The sequence below is a fragment of the Eleginops maclovinus genome, chromosome 3 (assembly GCF_036324505.1).
Source record: "Eleginops maclovinus isolate JMC-PN-2008 ecotype Puerto Natales chromosome 3, JC_Emac_rtc_rv5, whole genome shotgun sequence".
Taxonomy (NCBI): domain Eukaryota; kingdom Metazoa; phylum Chordata; class Actinopteri; order Perciformes; family Eleginopidae; genus Eleginops; species Eleginops maclovinus.
The window spans coordinates 12,805,390-12,823,192 of NC_086351.1; the positions used below are offsets into that span (position 1 = coordinate 12,805,390).

Genomic DNA, 17,803 nt, shown 5'->3' on the forward strand with positions numbered 1-17,803 from the left:
AATGATTTATCCTGAATGACATGTCAGCACATAGCTCTACTCGGCCTGTGACAGCCTGGACCGCCAATCACACATCCTGGGACAAGAGACCTGTTAGTAACAATTTTGCATACAGTGAATGAGAGTGATGACAAGCACCTTAATCAGTGCAAAGTATCATCTGTGACATGATCAAGGTAGCATCCTCTTGGGGGATGAGGGTGATGTTTTCAAGGCCAGAAACTTCACTGTCAGGCAGTGGAGCCACCAGCATCTGAGACATAAAAGTCTTACTCGACATCACTGTCTGCAGCTCGCAGAAGGCAATTAACAAGAAGGAAAAACAGACACTGAAAACGTGTGAGAGAGATGGGTGTGGTGCTTGTAATAAATGGCCTGTCTGGACCCATATTTACTGGCCTGCCACTAACCCTGGTTTCCAGCTCAAAATATTACACATTATATATTGAAAAATCACTGAAAGGCACAAAAATCGAAGCCACAGATTCCAGAAATATGAATTTCAGGGCAGCCTGTCAAAAATGTTCGTTAGCTTTCACTTTAAATACCCAATGTCTTATTCTCACAATGTCATAAACTAGCTGAAGAAACCTTAATTTGTCAGCTGCCATGAGTTATGCTAACAGAAACTGACCTCAATTAAGAGTGACTTGCATTTAAAAAGTGTCTATTTCAGATTTTAAGATTTAGACCGTTGGGGAGAGGCTTTAATGGAATGCTGACAGAGGGCAAGTTGGAGAGGTAATACATTTCCTGTAAAATGCCAGTGGATACCACATAAATAAGGCAGTGTTATTCCTGACAGAAACTCTCTATGAAGCTGTGGTGATCTACGGCTGAATGACCCGGTTAAAGAGCAGCAGAAACAGCTGACAGCTTGATCAAGATTACCTCTCTAAAGTGGTATAGATCAAGTGTTTAGCCTTCTCACCAGCCCCAGGGGTTAAGGTACAAAATGGTGATGGTACATGATAATACTTCACAAGGATGAACAGCTATCAATGACAATATTATATTGTCCCAAGAGTTATTTACCCAGAAGGTATGCAGTATGTTTGTTATTTGAAGTATATTACAATTGGCTGTGTGAAAATGAACACCATGAGCTCTAAATTGTCAGTACAAAATGGATTCTGTCCCGAATGGAGATTTGTTTTATAATTTCCATCACCTTTCTCAGCAAATCTGAATTTTATTTATTATAACTCAGCAGCTCAATCTATATATATTTGACCGGTAAAAGTGTATCTTTATGGCTGCAAGTATTAATTAGTGATATTCTGGTATCATTAGTGTAATTTAGTGCCCACTAGATTAATGGCCCGGTGGCATTTATCTATGAAACATTATATCTTGATGTTAAATTGCAATAAAAGAACCTGTATATTCCGAAGATATGGCTGTCCAAATCTAATGGAGGGGGAAGGGGGTGTAGTTGACATCCATTAAGGAAATCCTTTATTGGCACATAAAAATGAGAGGCAATATTTAGCCTTACTTGTCTTTGGCAACCTAACCCATAGCCTAACATTAAAAAAGAGGACTCTTAGCTGGAAAGCTTCATCAGCGATAAAGAAATATTTGTGTTTATGTTTTAAATCCAAAATTTAACATCAGCACCAAAACATGTGCTAGTGTTACATAATCTGCCTTAATGGGTGAATTACAGACATCATCGGTAATGTTATTTGGTGATCACTGGATTTCACATTGTTCCACTACATTCCTTTCTTTCCCTAAAACAAAGCATGGTCTCCCCATATCCAATGTAGTATATTCAATAACTAATTATGGTAATTCATTACAGCTCCAATTAGCAGAGAGGCTTTATCGCTGCACTGTACCGTAAAGACAGGATTTATGTTGGCTTTGAATGTCACCCAGAGGACAGGGGAATAGCTTATCACTCAACAGCAACAAAACCGAGACAGGAGCAAGAGAAACAATAGAGGAAAGAAGCAGAGAAAGATGCAGTGAGTTATTGGTTAATGAGCGCATTTTCCTTCACATTTATCTTAACCTTGAGAAAACCTTGACAAGGCCACTTTTGTCTGCAGCAAACCAAAGACTGAGCGGGTTAACCTGATAAATAGAATTGTAGTAAAACTTTGGTATTTCAGTAAGGAGGCCGTAAAAAATGTACAGTATGGATGTAACCTCGGAGGGATATGCCTATAGCTAACGCCACCACGCCTTCTGTCAAACAGCCCCTCAGAGGGTGATAAGCGTCCCTGCTCTCTGTGTGGGTGGCTGTCTTATTAGTGCCCCTCAGCCGTTTCACTCAGGCACGCAGCACAGCCAACCATCTGCCACGCTGTGATCCTCTGCCCAGCAAAGTCTCTCAGGTGTCATAAAAAACAGCATCCCTATGAAGCTTGTAACAAAAGTGCTGACCAGATTAATAAATCTAATATTTAAAAATACATAATTTTGTATTTATTGAATCTTGTGTGTACACATTTGGTGTACACACAAGATTTCATATTGACTTTGGCCAGATTTCATTACAGTAGGCAAAACATTTGATTAAGCATGCTTGACTATTATCGATACACGTTATTCTTTCTCATGTGTATGCATGTTAATAATTTATTCCCCCGAGAATGTATTGCATAACTCTGTTTTATTAAACTTATTTATGTTCTTAACATCTTTCGTCTTGTCGACCGTCATATATCAGTATGCAAACATCATATCAAAAATGTTGCCCCACTGCAACCAAAAAAACCTGGCATGTGTTATTTCTGCCTTGAGCAGATCTGTATAAATGTGTGACCTTTGAAGAGACTCTATTGCCACCTTGTGGCTTAAGTCCCAAGAATAAAAGTAACCAAAAGAAGCTCTCACACAACAGATATTTTTGAACCTTTATTAATCAAGCCAAAGACAAACACTGACAAAAGCAAAGCGTGAAATGGTGTGGCAAAACGGTTTTGAGGATGTGAAATAATTACAAAAAAATAGTGCAGAAACTGTAGAAAAATAGTCTTTAACATGTATTTTAGTCAGATGAATATGTATTTGATCCAATCATCAATCGCTTGGAGTGAATATGGGAGATCCTGTAAGTGACAAAATGTACCAGTTAAAATAAAACGGATTATTGCAGTTATATATTTCATTAAATAACTAAAGGTGTATGACATTTCACTGCCATCTTGAGAACTTACATGGCTGTGTTTATATAGCGTAAAGCTCCATCATGTACTCTTTGGGAACGATTCCTATAGATCCATTATTTTCTCCGACCCACCAACCATAGCTCTGGTATTCCTGAAAACCAAGTGGAGAAAAGGATTTTGTTCAGAAACACACATTCCCTCATGTCTTTATATTCATGTAGCTATTTTGTCACCATTCATGATCGGTGTGATAATTAATAGTGAGATTTATTTTAAAACAGGGCTGCGGTTTTTCGTAAAATATATAATATTATCTGATGGAAAGTTACAGAAACCAGCGGTCTTGCCCTGGAGACTTTGAGACTTTGAGTATGTCTAACAGATAAAGTCAGAATGGTGCCCCAGTGGCATAGGTTCAGGATGCTCACTGTGACTGACAACATCCCGGGTTTGATACGGGTGAGGGACTCTTGTTTCATATAATTTCTCATCTCTCCCTGCCCCTGTCATCTTGCTACCATCGTCTTACAAGCACAACATATTAAATTCACAAAGTGTCTTCCCTTTCATTCGCCCAACACCTTCATTCCACCAATAACTTTAAAATCTCCCATTCCCTTCCATGCCTCTATACTTGCTGTTGGTTTCAAAAATGCACACTCACCCTGCTCCTGCACACAAAAACCTCAGTGTGTGTAGAGCACATCACACATAAATCTGTCACAGCATGACAAGTAATAGCTCCAAATGGCTGTCAGCATGCTGAGATGTGAGGGGGACACTGGGAGGAGAGATCTGAGACAAGGGGAGAATACCCCTCTCCCTCTCTGGCCAAGAGTCTGACCTCACATCAAAGTCCTCCAGGACATGAATCAACTCAGGAGATCACGTTCTGACAAGGCTAAAGGAAAAGGAAACTGCGAATGTTCAAAATCTATGCCAAAACTCGGGGATGAGGAGGGACCACATCTGTGTCCAGTTATTCCCAGGAGAGAGTAATAAATGTAAGTGATCTTATTCGACATAAGAAGATTACGATAACAATAGTAATGGCTAGGATTGACTGTGGTCTGGTGATGGGTCATTTCTCACGTCAGATAAAAAGGTTCTGTCCATGTCAAATATTTTTACACAGGACTTGAATATAGTAAAAAGTAATGAGGAGATCTAAATGATTAACAGCAAACTGAAAAAGGAAACAAACTTATAAAAAATAACTGATGTGTCAGATTATTAAAACAACACTTTACAAATCCCTGAGGGATAATATGGCAGATTGACATGAGGTGTGTAGAGCAAGACTGAGTGCGTGAGTGTGCACATTATGACTTCCTGCAGCCTGCCTTTGAAAAACAGCAACACCTCATTGTGTAGTTCTGGCTGACAAATAAGTTGTGCTTGAGTGAGTGCGGGATAAAAACACGAGAACACATATACAGAGCTGTGGAAAACTAATGATACCACACACTGTGACAACACATACATTACGATCACAACAATGGATAATACTTGTGTCCCAGAATTGTATTACTCATTCTTAATAAAACACTCCACAGCTGATCAGCATCAGTTTGCACACATTTTTTAAGTGAGGAAGTGAAAACATCATGGGCACAAAGAACACAGCAGCAACATGTTTGGACGGTGTTTACTTTTATCCACCCATCCAGCCACTTAAGTTAAGTGAGATGTTACATCTCTCAATTAGTTTTATGTGCTGTGACTTGAGGGGAGGTGGGGGGGTGGTGCAGCATATCCGGACAACACACTCTCCTTCATTCCCGGTCAAGCCCTATAATCAACACCCAGGTCCTGACTGGGGGGTCTTGCAGCTGTAACACTACAGCTATTTCTGGCCTGTGGAATGGGGGAGGGACACAGGGGAGAGGGAGAAAGGAGAATGAGGTAGGAGGGAGCGACTGGGGGAGTCGACTGTCCCTTTAGCTGCAGCTGGCTGCTGCAGTCCAGACAGGTTTTATGGTCATTGCCCTCGCAGCAGGCCACAACCCCCAACACCAAGGTTTCAGCTAATGGCACTCCCAGTCTGAGTGAAAGGGCAACTTGATTCTTGGTCCTTTTCCACACGAAGAAGGAGTCATAAACAAGCATTTGGCCAGTGAGCATTGATGGTGTCTGTCTGCTTTGTGCATTTGTTTCCTTCCATTAGTGTGTAATCAATTAATCAATGATCTGGTGGACAGAAGATTAACTATTTTGATAATCCGTTATTTACTTGAGTCATTTATCAAATAAAATGCGTGTACCTTATCTTTATTTAGATTTTGTACTGTTGGTCAGACAAAAATATATTTAAAGAAGTCCTCCAAGGCTCTGGCTAGTGGTATTTTACACTATATTCTGACATATTAAAGACTTAGCCTACGTCCCATACTATATAAATGTAATTATCACTCTCAGTTATAAATAAGGCAATTTTTTTAAAAGTAATGTTCAAATCTCATCATTCACATGTTTTGAATCTTCATGACATTTAGTTGCCACTAGATGGCAGACTTGAATTTGGAAAAGGACCAAGCCAGTTGACAACAGTATGTCTCAGTTGACTTCATGCTCCTAAGAACCCAAACAGCCAGTGCATATCTCCCACTCTTTTCTTTAACACAAACTACAGGGTCGACATGCATCTTGAGAGTAAAATAATCTTTGATTTATACGCAAGGAAATGTTAAAAAAACAAGCTTGTTAAATGTATCCCATCATGATGCAAATCCACATTAACATGAACCAGTAAAGCATAAAAGGGCTCCTGTTTTAGTTACATAATGAAGGTAAAGAACAGCCCCTCCGTTCTCAATACCTGGCACTCATGCCATATAGCCGACAAGCCTCGGAAATTGTGCGTCCACTACACGTCCTCACCTGCTCTGAAACAGAGTGGTGGACTGAACCTGGGTTTCCTGAGAACACACATTCCTATTTGGCAAGGTGAGAGAGATGTCTGAGAGGTGTGTGGGCTGAGGGCTGCTCACCGCCTGGACTGGCAGCAGCGGCAGCGTGCTGAAACAGTCCAGATGGAAGTGATGGAATGGCGCTGTGTGCCAGCTAAGCCCAGCCTCCGCCAACAGCACTAAAACAGTTTCCGTTGTGACACAACTAATCCCCATCACAGCGCCAGAGAGAGAACCAAGCTCAGTATGCCCCTTACCATCAGCCATCCACCTCCAGGCGTAGGGCCAGGTGCTGCCAGTAAAGGATGTGAACAGTCGGTTCCTCTCAGGGCCTAGAACGACTCACTTTAGGTGGTCTGAGAATAGCAGAACCACCCCGTCTACAGACGTCATCTCACAGCTATAGCATTTCAGTTGGGTTTGAGCTCATCCCGGCATCACTACGCAAAAAGAAAAACTCCAAGGGACAAATCAAGGGGTTCCCCTAACCATACCTTGCTCAAGATGTAGATGGCATCTCCACGCTTGAAGGATAACTCATCTGGTTGGTCCCCTAAACAGTCCCATAGGCCCTGGTAGAAGTTGGGGTAGTCTGTGCTCTTATCAACTGGATGGAATGGAGAGAGATGTTAATAGTTTTATTTTCTTTAGAGATTAAGACATTAAGTGTACAGGTAGGACACAACAGTGATTGTCTGTATGCAGAAGGACCAACAGGAGGCAGTGGAGAGCCTTAAACAGAAATGAAGGAAGAGCCAAGTTCATAGTATATGCTCAATTTTGAGTATTAATGTTCATGCTGGCAAAGTAAAAGTGAACATATTTTTAACCTGTATGCAGTCTATAAAAACACATTTTTAAAAATGGGCTGTTGTGGGTCACTATTCTACCATAATTCACAACAGAAAACAAAAAGAATAACAGGTTAAACTGGCATCAACCTCCAGGGGCTGCTGATGAAAATTAGCCCGTATGCCTAAAAATGTAACATTTACACAATAGGATTGAGTGCTCATGTTAATTTACATCCATTGTCTCTTTAAAAAAAATGTATATAATAATATATTCTCTCTTTGATGTAGTTTTAAACCGAACCTTTGTTGAGAAATCAATTAATCAAAAGCATGAGAACAGCAGGTGAAGACGATTTCAATTTCCTTTTTTTTTTTAAACAAGGGTTTGTTTGCCTTCGCACAGTGTATGCATTGTATCAATAGTAATTGTTGTTTTATTAATTGCAAGAAAACGTCACTCAATACACATTATAGTAAATAGTAATACTAATCTAGTTTCTTGGCAGTTCATGTTTACCCTTCAACTTATTTATTTATCTAAAGTGGGACCACTTCCTGTTTGTAGGTGACCCTCCGTGTGTAGTCATGTTCCTGGAACTGTTGTTATATTAACATAGATAAATGAGGCAGAGAAAGTAAGGATGCTACTTTTGCAATTGCAGAACTTGTATACATCACTTATTGTAAAAGGGAAGTTTGCCAACAAGCCCAAAAGTTATTTCCACCATTGTGTTAACTTTCAGTGGTGAAAATAGTCACAGTCACTTCCTCTCTAAATGTCACTTTTTAACTGCAGCTTAGAAGGTTGACTTTCAAACTATATGTGACTGAATGATTTTTCTTTCTCATCCTATCTTGTCTGTGTGTGTACATAGTGATTGATACTACACTCTTAAACACAAATCCAATATACCACTCATATTTGTTAGTTCCTAAACACTCTACCTGCAGCAGGAGGAGCTGGTTTGCTGGCTGGCTCCACCTTTGGTGGAGGCTTTGCTGGAGTGGGCATGTCATCCTCTGGTGAAGACAAGAAATTGATAGATATGTGTGGATATGGATTATGATTATCTGTCTTAGTAGTAGGAAGAGAAATATGGAATACAAAAATAAAAAGAGATGCACATAATTTGATCATTTTGTGTATGACAAGAGATATAATCGCAGTGACGCAGTGTGTAGGTCGGACCTGGGAGCTCTTCATATATGTCTTCATCAATCGCCGCAGACTCAGGTATATCAACATCATCGTACACTTCCTGTTCCTCATCTTCATCTTCTGGGATGATGCCTGTCATATCTAAAAACAGGGGAACAGTTGGACTAATGCTTACACATAATCTCCTGATGTATGTACAGAGTACACAAATATTTAGAGATATCTGTTCAGAAACAAATGCAGTTTCCGACATTATAAAGCATGTGGTCATTCTTTATGAATTAAACAGTTCAAACCTTTCAAAACAAAGTCGATCTGTTTCACCCATTCCTCCGCCTCTCTCACGGATGACGCACAAAACTGTGAGGAAAGAGGAGAGAAATGAAAACTGCAGTCAGTTCAATATGCAGTTCTACATATATTAATTAACATAAACAAACAATACTGCATTTATGCATAGCAAAATGTTCCGTATGGAAGAGCCTGAATGTTAGAAACACTCATTTAGACTTTTTAAATATGCGTGTCAGGTTGAGCCATTGCAAAGGCAGCAGTGTCAAATGAATGAATAGGTTTTAAAAATAACGACTTAATGAAGTGCATGTAAACACATGCCTTGCCAAATTTTAAACATGGCACATTTGAAAGTCCAGATTTGTTTTTCAATTAGTTTGGGCACTTAGAAACAGCAGTGACTCAAATCATCACCAAAAGATGAGCGCACCTGATAGACTCGCTTGTCTGGAGCTGTGATTTCAAAGCAACAATCTTTCTTTGAGTCTTTCCGTAAGGTGCTGTTAGTTTTGACAGTGTATCCATCGATACTGAACTCTCCCTTCTGCTGCTTGTCTGGTTACAGGAAATGAAAAACATCATTATTAATAGTTAAGATGCAACAAGTGCACAGTCACTGTCAAATGCAGAATTTACAATATCAAATAATTTTCTTAAACAGTTTCATAATTAATAGGAAATAAAAATGTAAGAACCTTTCTCATTGCCATAATAATAGAAAGTATGCTGGCTTAGAGCGCACCATCTCTTCTGCCACTCTGTGCCAAAAAAGCTGTGATCTGTGGAGAGAAAACGAACATCAATCATAACCTAGAAGAGGTAGATCTCTGATTTGCCTACAGCTCTGTTTTGCAAAAAACATTGAAAATGCCAGTGGGATTTTTGGTTTTATACCTATATATATATTTTCAGTTTAGAGGATCATTCTTTTTTCTTAATAATTGACTTGCTTATATTAAATGGATGCTTTGCCGGAGGAAGATATGTAGGTTAAAATATATCAATACATTTCTGAGGAGCTTACCAATTAAAGTGTGAGAAACTCTCTCCTTAAAAAAAGATGTATCATGTATCTTATCATCAAAACACCCACCCTTTCTGCGCTTCTCAAGGTATCCCGCTTTAAAGACAGATGTCAGGTCCTGAGCTGCCACAGGTGGGGACTGCTGGGAACCTGGAGAAAAGTTGAAGAAACCCATCATCCTTTCAAAGTGTTTTTAATATGAATAAGTGAAAATTATATTATGTTTTTAAAATTTGAAATATAAACAGATTGACTTCTGACTAACTTCATGTTTTTAAGTATGTGGGTTATTTGTTTGGCTGGTGTGGGAAAAAAAGTAGCAGAAGCTATGGAGGCTCCTCCATAGCTTCTGGGAGTGGATTTTTTGGGTTTAAGCCTCCCTAATTGAGCCGCCATTTAAAACAAATCTGCTTGTTTTTATTACAATAGAAAAAGAAAAACCCTAGAGATGCTATCCACTAGGCAGGTTGTTATTGACATATTTTCACTTGCTTCTTCCTTACTTTAGATCTGTCTTTGACATCTATGTTTGTTATTCTCTTACTTTTTTCTCTCTAGTCTCTAGCATTGCTTCTCACTGGAGGAGATTCCCCTTGCAGCATGCAACTTCAATGCAAATGTTCAACTGCTGTGTCAAAGTTGCTTTGTGTGAAAGTGCAACCATAAAACTGGCAGCTGCTTGCAGCCCATAAACCCCAGACCCCTAATAACCATTATCACAAGGATATCCCTGATACTCTATTTATAAAGGTAAATAGAAAATGTTGCATTACTTGCCATGATGGAGCATACAGGGTTAAAGCTACTGTACATAGAGGCATGTTTTTTCTCAAGCTACAGCAATGGCAATAATGTTGAGCCCCCAGACTCGCTGAGAGCAATAAAGCGTGCTCTAGCTGTCAAAGGGGGGGATGAAAGAGGTGGTGGGAGTAGCACCAGTGCCCCCAAATTGCTTCCCAAGTATGTTGCCAAGTTACAGTTGGAATGTCTCCCTCATTGTGCCACTCAAAGTCACTTTCTCCAAGGAGCAGACCCCGAGATTTGTATATTTTCATGCCAAGGTGCAATTTTCAATACTTTAATCCACCACTTGTTAGCAGTTAGCAAGTCAATGTTTGGACATCTGCTAAGTGTTTGTGGCTTACCTTCGCCTGCCTCTTCATCCTTGTCTGTGCGCTCCGACTGCAGCGAGCCTCCATCGTTGTTGCTGTCAAATTCTTCCTCGTCATCCTCCTCATCTCCACCTACCAGAATAAACAGAAACTGCTAATGGTGCATGTTATATTGTATCCCAATGGCTCCCAACCTGTTGTGCCTATCTATGCAATTCCTTCATTTCATGAAGGATTTTCACTTTTGTGGCTACTTGGATTAGTAGAGAAAGCAAGTAGAGAAAGGGTCGAAAAATTGGAACATTTTTGGTGTAGGATGTATTTATGTTTTCTTATATTGAGAGTTGTTGATCATCCCTTTATAAATGAGATAATACATTTCAAGGGGTTTATAGATATTAGTGACCCTGCAGATTCATGCCTTTTATGTGCCAAAAATACAAGGTTGGAAACCACTGGTACATTAAATCATGTGAAATATAAGCACTCACTTCCGTCCTTGAAATCTTGTGGGAAACTGTTGGAGAGAAAGAAAGTACATGTAAATAATTTTCAATTAAAATATTTTAATCTAAATGCTGATCTGCAGACAGACATACCCCACTTTGACCTCTTTAATCCGTCTGATGAAGGCTTCCCTCTTCTCTTTTGCCTTCTTGCTTAGATTTTCACCTTTTAATCCATCAGAGAGGAAATGTTCTAGGTCTACAAAAAAACAAAGAAAACATTCAGACGATGTTGTTCCACTATTTTTGGCAGACAAACTCTACTACTGGAGATCATATACTTTTTAAAAGAGCAACAACACATAGGTTTACAGCTTCGACGTCATACCGCGAATTGTTTGATACTGATCAGCATGGACAAAACAGCACCACGGTATTTGTGCTAGACTGAAGTCCACCTGCTTAACGTTGCTAACCTTGAGTGTGTGCTTCCTCTTCTACAAAGCGGTCACTTAAGAGCTGGACGTGGTGACACAAGCACTCAATGAACACGGAAAACAACCCATTGTGTGCAGATAAACATTAACTTATTAAGATTTTACCTGAGATGAGCGTCGTTAGCTCCTCGGTAATCGCCCGCATTGTATTGAGAGGTTGTTCCTGGCAGCGGTGGACCGTCGGCCAGGGAAACTTCACATGATACGGAAGCAGCAATGAGTTTAAGGACACGGAAGTTAATGTGCTTTAAATTTTCTGACCACATAGTTCCGCTTTAGAAAAAAAAAAACAACCCACTGAAACGTGCCTGTTGTTCAACATCCACCCTGACGTTTATTGGTCTATCAGCTTTTGTGTGTATAGTTTTGACTGCTCCTGATGACGTGAAGTCGATGCTTTAATGGAGCAATGGGTCTTTACAGACCAATAAAGTCAGCGGATAACACATGATCATATTTTTGATTGATTCCAGATAATATTTCTCTGGCACTTAGGTCTGTGACTGACTCACTGGACACATTGGCAGTGTCTCTTTTTAACAATGATGCAAGCACTTTGGGCTTATGAATATGTCAACATTGTAAATCCAAACAGGGCTCATTAATAGTTGAGGAGGCCATTATATAAAACTGTTCTGCAGGTTTAGGTGCCAGGTTTTTTTCGTCTTTGAGCAACAGATGTTTGAAAGAGCCTGTTTAACTTTTGCTCTGTTTTTTCCTAAATCACAATTTTAAACGCATTTGTGAGACATGAATTAGTTTTGTAATGGACAATCAGAGAATAACACAATTTCCCTTTTTAATGCAATAATGCACACGTGCTGGCTAAAGTAAACAACAAAAAGCTCACCCTTCACATCAAGTGCTGTGCCTCAGTGTTGTATTCAGTGAAAGCAGCTGGGTGTCATATTGTTTACAAAGGTGTTCGTCATTCATTAGTCATCTTTTGACAGTAAGAATCACCCAATCCAGGTTTAAAGGTTCAGCCTTTGAACTGCATAGCCTGTTGTTGTGGAGAAATGAGACAGAGATGTCAGTACAGCTCCGGAGGGGCTGAAGAGCTTCAGCTTGTGCTTTAGCTGCAGGTGGTGCACGTTGTTTGTCAGTGCTGTCAGGCCAACCCAATCCCACATCCAAATGACTCCCATCTAGTTTTAACCCAGAAGCTCTAGAGAGACTCTAACATCCACACACACTATGGTTAAGTTGTTATTTGTATACAAGTTGTTGCCTTGTCCTTTTTTTTGTTCACCAATGGGGTTTTGACACAGTGCAGCATTCTCTATGTTTTTCTTCAATGACAGTGATTTATTTATATATATATTGTTTACACTTTTGCTTTATATCTTAGATTAAATGTGACAAGAAAGTTGATGTTGATTCATTATGAGAAATTGAGCACCAGCCCTATATATCTTAGTTCTATTGTTATGTGACGTACAATCACATTCCTCGTTTTCTTAATGCAAACCTAAACCTTAGATAATTTCCTTCATGGGCATTATTGTTTCTGCATTTTCTGATGTCATTTCCTGTTCAGAGCTGAGTAACCAAGAGCTTCTTTATGAGCCACAAACCCTCTGAGGTCATTCAAAACCTGACCCCCTCCTGACCTGGCAGTAGTTCCTCCCAGCTTGGAGAGGAGAGGAGAGCCAGCTTGACCTTTGACCCATGTGTGTGCATGTGTGGAGGGAGGGATCTGCTGGCACAGGCTTGTATATTGTTTCCCATAAAGATTCATCTGCTTTTCTACAATCCTTGAACTCCTTACTGTGGTTGATTCCTTCCCATTGTATGAATCATTACAAGTTGGTAATGTAATTGTTGACCAAGCTGCTCCAAAGTATAAAATAAAGAAATTGTATATCAAATTCATGAATGTGATTGTTTAATATGCACGTTGGGTTGGTCATTTGAGAAAACCTGTAAAGATACAGCATGATGTATGTTTTATTTTGTGCTCATAAAGAGGAACAAATCCTGCAAAGGTATAGATGCCGGACCTTTTTAAAATAATAAATATCAGTATATTTGTGGTCAGTCTTGTAGACACTGACTTGATGACACAGAGTGCTCTGACTAAAAATGAGCTTGGTGCCCTCATCACCAAGGCAAATCTGACCACCCCCTCCACCTGGGCTTAACTTTTCCTATCTATTTTTAAAATGATCATAATTAGCCATTACTTAATACCGTATATCAGTTAGAATTGCAGCTCACAACCTCACCCCACCGTTTTTAGTAGGCTATTGCTATGAGGCTGTGAGTCCTGAGAGCAGCACGATGAGTGGAGAGATACAGACGCTGTTATGAATCACGTTGCTTGCAGACTCTGGTCAGAATAATTGATCAGTGTGATCGTTTATCTTTTTATTCCAGGAAAAAAATCTCTGGCTATATCGATCATTCCGCTTAACGTTTAATAACAGCACCCTGTAAGAAACAGCAACCAGACTGGGACATTGTGGCTTCTGCGCGCTTTAACGAGCCGAGGCTCAACCAGTCGGTGTGAAAAACTAATTTAGCCGTAAACGGCGGCGAAATCCGTTTGGTTCAGATTAACATACATTTACTTTCATCGTTACCATAAATAAATGGAATAAATACAGCCTGATATTTAGCTGATATCTGGTCTATTTATTGCTACTGTGTTATAGTTCTAAATTCAAATGAAGTTAAAATCGATTGGAGAAAACGTCTTGCTGCATCGAATTATCTATATATAGGTTTAAATCATAAAAAGTGAAAAACAATTGCGTATAAGGCGCTATTCTTATTTCAAAAAGATTACACTGAGGATCAGGCTATAAACAAGCACCCTCAGTGCTGTGAGTTTTATTGGCAATAAAATGTAATTAGAGCCAAGAAAAGTCATAGCTTTTGGCCTGGGACTCGTAGCAGGCAATTTTCGCTGCAAATGTTCTTTTTCTTGGGTTTAAACATGCTGAGGCAATGAATCTTTCTTTCTGGTCCGATAGATCACTGAGGTAGGCTATGTACCAGAAGCATGCACGAAAAAAACGTTCAACTGCTCCTAAGAAAATAAATAAAACTCAGAAATAATAATAATTTGTGTTACCTAATTCTCTGCATTTATCTGGCTATTTGTTTCGAGGAAGTTTGAGATCATAGAATCAATAGTGACTTTATAGGCTACTGCAAGAAAACATCCTGTGGCGTTTGAATCAAACATAAATATATTACCGTAATTTGCAAACTATGAAACTACACGTGTTATAAATTATGCATGGACATAATTCATTTTTTCCTATATATAATATATTTTAAATTTCATTACATAGGCCTAAAATCAATGAGCTCTCCGGACTTTCTTACTATGAAATAAGACAATAGCGCTGCTGATTCCAATAAATGAAAAGTTTTATTTCAAGAAAAATATAACTCACTTATAGTAGAAATCCATATAAAAATAAACTCTTCCCTCGCAGGCCAATGCTTTAACTTACCTTACTTTTGAGATACTTAAACTGGACACAAGTGTCTGAACTCAAATGAAACATGTTGAAATATTTTAATAGCTCAAGTTTTGCAGGTCGATTGTTGTGAGTGTTTCTGAGAAAAGGTCAAACGTTTCGGATGATAAAGACAAGGGACTATGTGCAGAATCTGACAAACTTGGTGAGAAAGAGGAGGAGGATGAGAAAACGTGGAAATCCTGCAAAGAGACGTCCAGGCCCGGGGAATTATCATTGTCCGGGCCTATTGTTGACACGCAGATAGGAACAGTGGGTGCCGGGTTTGGAAAATGTTTAAGATTTTTCTCATTGCTGTTCAAAAGGCTTTGGTTGTCCCCATTGTGCCCGTTCATACAATGTTGTGAAGTTAAGGTATTTTGGTGGAAATACCTCTCCCTCTCCAAAAGCGTCCCCCCGGCTGCACTGCTGTTGCCCTCCTGCTCAAACTCGTCCTCTGGCCCGTCCTCCATGCATGCGTATTTCCCCTCACTGTCCCGGTTCTCCTTGCAGTGGGTCTGCTTCTTGTGCTTCATCCTCCTGTTCTGAAACCACACTTTCACCTGCTTCTCTGTTAAATCCAGCAAAGCAGCTATTTCCACTCGCCTCGGTCTGCACAGGTATTTGTTAAAATGAAACTCCTTCTCAAGCTCCAGAAGTTGTGTGTTGGTGTACGCGGTCCTTAATCTCCGGGATGCCCCTCCACCGCCAACACCTTGCTCTGGCTCTTCTGGGGATCCTAAACAAAATAAACCAAGATATCTTTAATCAGAGAAATGCTGGCAAAAAAATAAATCAGCAAACAGTTGAGTGTGTGTATATGTGGAGGAAAACAAGCCGGGGAGAAAATTGTGTCAAGCAAGCGCCGGTACTGGGAAAATTTATGGGCCCCAGGCAGAATATGATGGGTCTGCGTGGACAGGACAGGACGGAGGGTGAAGATTAATGAACATGCCAGCTGCTGGCCCGTGTAAGAATAATCTATCACTCTCCATTACTGTCAAACATTAACACTAGTACACTGCATCACAAGTCAGTGCGTTACTTGATGAGATTAAGCATGTTTAAATCAAAATCCTGCACTGGTTTAAAGGCATGCCCGCAATGCATAAGGCCCGGGATGCAGCTCATGCTGAGGGGATTCCTGAGACAATGAGGAGTCTTTCACATGGACGTTATTAATCATCATGTCTTGCCTTGGGGGGAGAAGTAAAGTGGCGAGGAGTCAGTCGTTGTTGCCGAAGAAGAAGCTGCAGCAGTCGGGTGTCTCTTGATGCTTTTCTTCTCCTTCATCCACGGGTACTCCGGGGGAAGGGATGCAGCCTCCAGCGGCTGCTTTGAGCGGCTGTGGCGTGGGTGGATGCCCGGGTGCAGGCCGGGGATGGTCTGCTCAAAAGGAGGAGGAATCAGTGTCGACTGTGAAAGCGCCGAGCTCTTGATTGATGAACTTTGAAATGCATCACCGACAGGGTTAGTGAGAGATGTCAGGCACTCAGCAAGCGACGGTTGGCTGTTGATAAAACCACTTTCTCTCCCAAATTCGTAATTCATCTCCTCCTTGTTTTGAAAATCTCGCTGATTTAAAATTTACTCAGATTAATACGCCGTTTATTATCATAAACGACTAAACTAGATATTGTCGTATGGAGACCTCTATGCCATAAACTATTGGTTTCATGAGGACATGGTTGGAATTAGCCCCTGCTATTTGTCACATGATTGCATCTGCCCAATGACAATTTGGGTTTTTTATCAAAAGAAGCCACTGTCCCCTGTGATTGATCGAGAAAGTCTGAGGGGTAACGCCTCATTCCAGGGGTAGGGGTTGCTTTATTTACACATTTTTTGGGGTCAGTTTGTTCACTTCTGCCCCCCGCCCACAAAAAACGTGCCTTCTTTGCGCGTCCACGCAGTCTGCCTTGCGAGTACGCGCATGTGATTTGTGATGTGTGTGTGCGAGCATTTATTTGTAGTGTGGCACTCTACAAATCATTTCATCAGTCACATTTGTGTCTCATAATGCAGCGACGCCCAGTCGGTATCAGTGCCAGGGTGTTAATCTTGAGGATCTCTTGGAGGTTTGCTCGGAGAGAAAAAGCTGCACCAGACATTCATAACATGTCCACCCCTCCCCCAACACACACACACACACACACACACACACACACACACACACACACACACACACACACACACACACACACACACACACACACACACACACACACACACACACACACACACACACACACACACACACACACACACAAGAGAGAGAGAAAAACAGGGACTAAATTACTGTTGTTTAATAGATTTCCATGTGATTTTGAATGATATTGACATCACATTTTTGTCCAATTATTTAATCTTCTCAGTACATTTAGGTATTTACGCATTTTATCATTCAAGTCTTTAAAGGAAATCTGCTGGAAAACCCTTATTTTGTGTCAATGCAAGTAAGCAGTTGAGTTAGTTAAAGGGCATTCTCACGATTTTACAGTTTATAGCTCCCAGTCCTACATCCCATTTCATTTATTTTATTTCACCTATAGGGATAATGTTGACCTAAGCCATCATCCTTACACCTCAGCATTATTGGTTATAACATAGCGGAGGGTAGACATGATTTGCCACTGTAGTGTGAGGCAGAGGAAAGGTGGGGATCCGATGGCTGTTTATTGCTCAGGCTCTAAACAAAGAGCCCTGGTAGCCTGTGTGTGATCAATCTTTCTCGCCAAAAGGTCTGACAGCTCCCTGCCCTAAGAACACATTTAAACCATCTAACACTCCCTTAGATCATATATGGCCAGGAAGAGGACAACCACTCTCTAGCTAGGCTGTAGAGCAAGTTTTCGATTTAGAAGTGAAGGGGTTTTTTTAAAGACGGATGAGACGCACGGCCATTACGCACAAAATGTTTTGCACACTCGTCCGATAATAAATCAGAAATCCATCTGAAGACGAAACTCGGTC

General features: G+C 40.3%; 2 protein-coding genes across 2 annotated transcripts; both read right to left on the minus strand.

The window, feature by feature from the left end:
* Window positions 1-2,855: 2,855 nt before the first annotated feature.
* On the minus strand, window positions 2,856-11,683 carry skap2 (src kinase associated phosphoprotein 2). Its single transcript, XM_063879443.1, has 13 exons — window positions 11,463-11,683; window positions 11,014-11,119; window positions 10,906-10,931; window positions 10,448-10,546; window positions 9,372-9,452; window positions 8,974-9,057; window positions 8,709-8,833; window positions 8,281-8,344; window positions 8,015-8,125; window positions 7,771-7,845; window positions 6,526-6,638; window positions 3,171-3,273; window positions 2,856-3,062 (listed from the first exon to the last, which is right to left on the minus strand). Exons 1-12 carry the CDS (start codon window positions 11,500-11,502, stop codon window positions 3,181-3,183), a joined length of 1,017 nt encoding a protein of 338 aa, XP_063735513.1. The 5' UTR covers window positions 11,503-11,683; the 3' UTR covers window positions 2,856-3,062; window positions 3,171-3,180.
* A 3,037-nt stretch (window positions 11,684-14,720) lies between these two features.
* On the minus strand, window positions 14,721-16,461 carry hoxa2b (homeobox A2b). The gene is made up of 2 exons (XM_063879442.1): window positions 16,027-16,461; window positions 14,721-15,569 (listed from the first exon to the last, which is right to left on the minus strand). The coding sequence occupies exons 1-2, from the start codon at window positions 16,379-16,381 to the stop codon at window positions 14,890-14,892; spliced, it is 1,035 nt and encodes a 344-aa protein (XP_063735512.1). The 5' UTR covers window positions 16,382-16,461; the 3' UTR covers window positions 14,721-14,889.
* Window positions 16,462-17,803: the final 1,342 nt, after the last annotated feature.

Excerpts from the sequence above, each read along its gene's own strand:
- skap2 (XM_063879443.1), bottom strand. The coding sequence starts at position 11,502 with ATGCGGGCGATTACCGAGGAGCTAACGACGCTCATCTCAG. Across the intron at positions 8,345-8,708 it reads CAGACAAGCGAGTCTATCAG|TTTTGTGCGTCATCCGTGAG; the intron begins GTGCGCTCATCT and ends CTTTCCTCACAG. Across the intron at positions 3,274-6,525 it reads CCATCTACATCTTGAGCAAG|GAATACCAGAGCTATGGTTG; the intron begins GTATGGTTAGGG and ends CTTGGTTTTCAG.
- hoxa2b (XM_063879442.1), bottom strand. The coding sequence starts at position 16,381 with ATGAATTACGAATTTGGGAGAGAAAGTGGTTTTATCAACAGCCAACCG. Across the intron at positions 15,570-16,026 it reads ACTTTACTTCTCCCCCCAAG|GATCCCCAGAAGAGCCAGAG; the intron begins GCAAGACATGAT and ends TATTTTGTTTAG.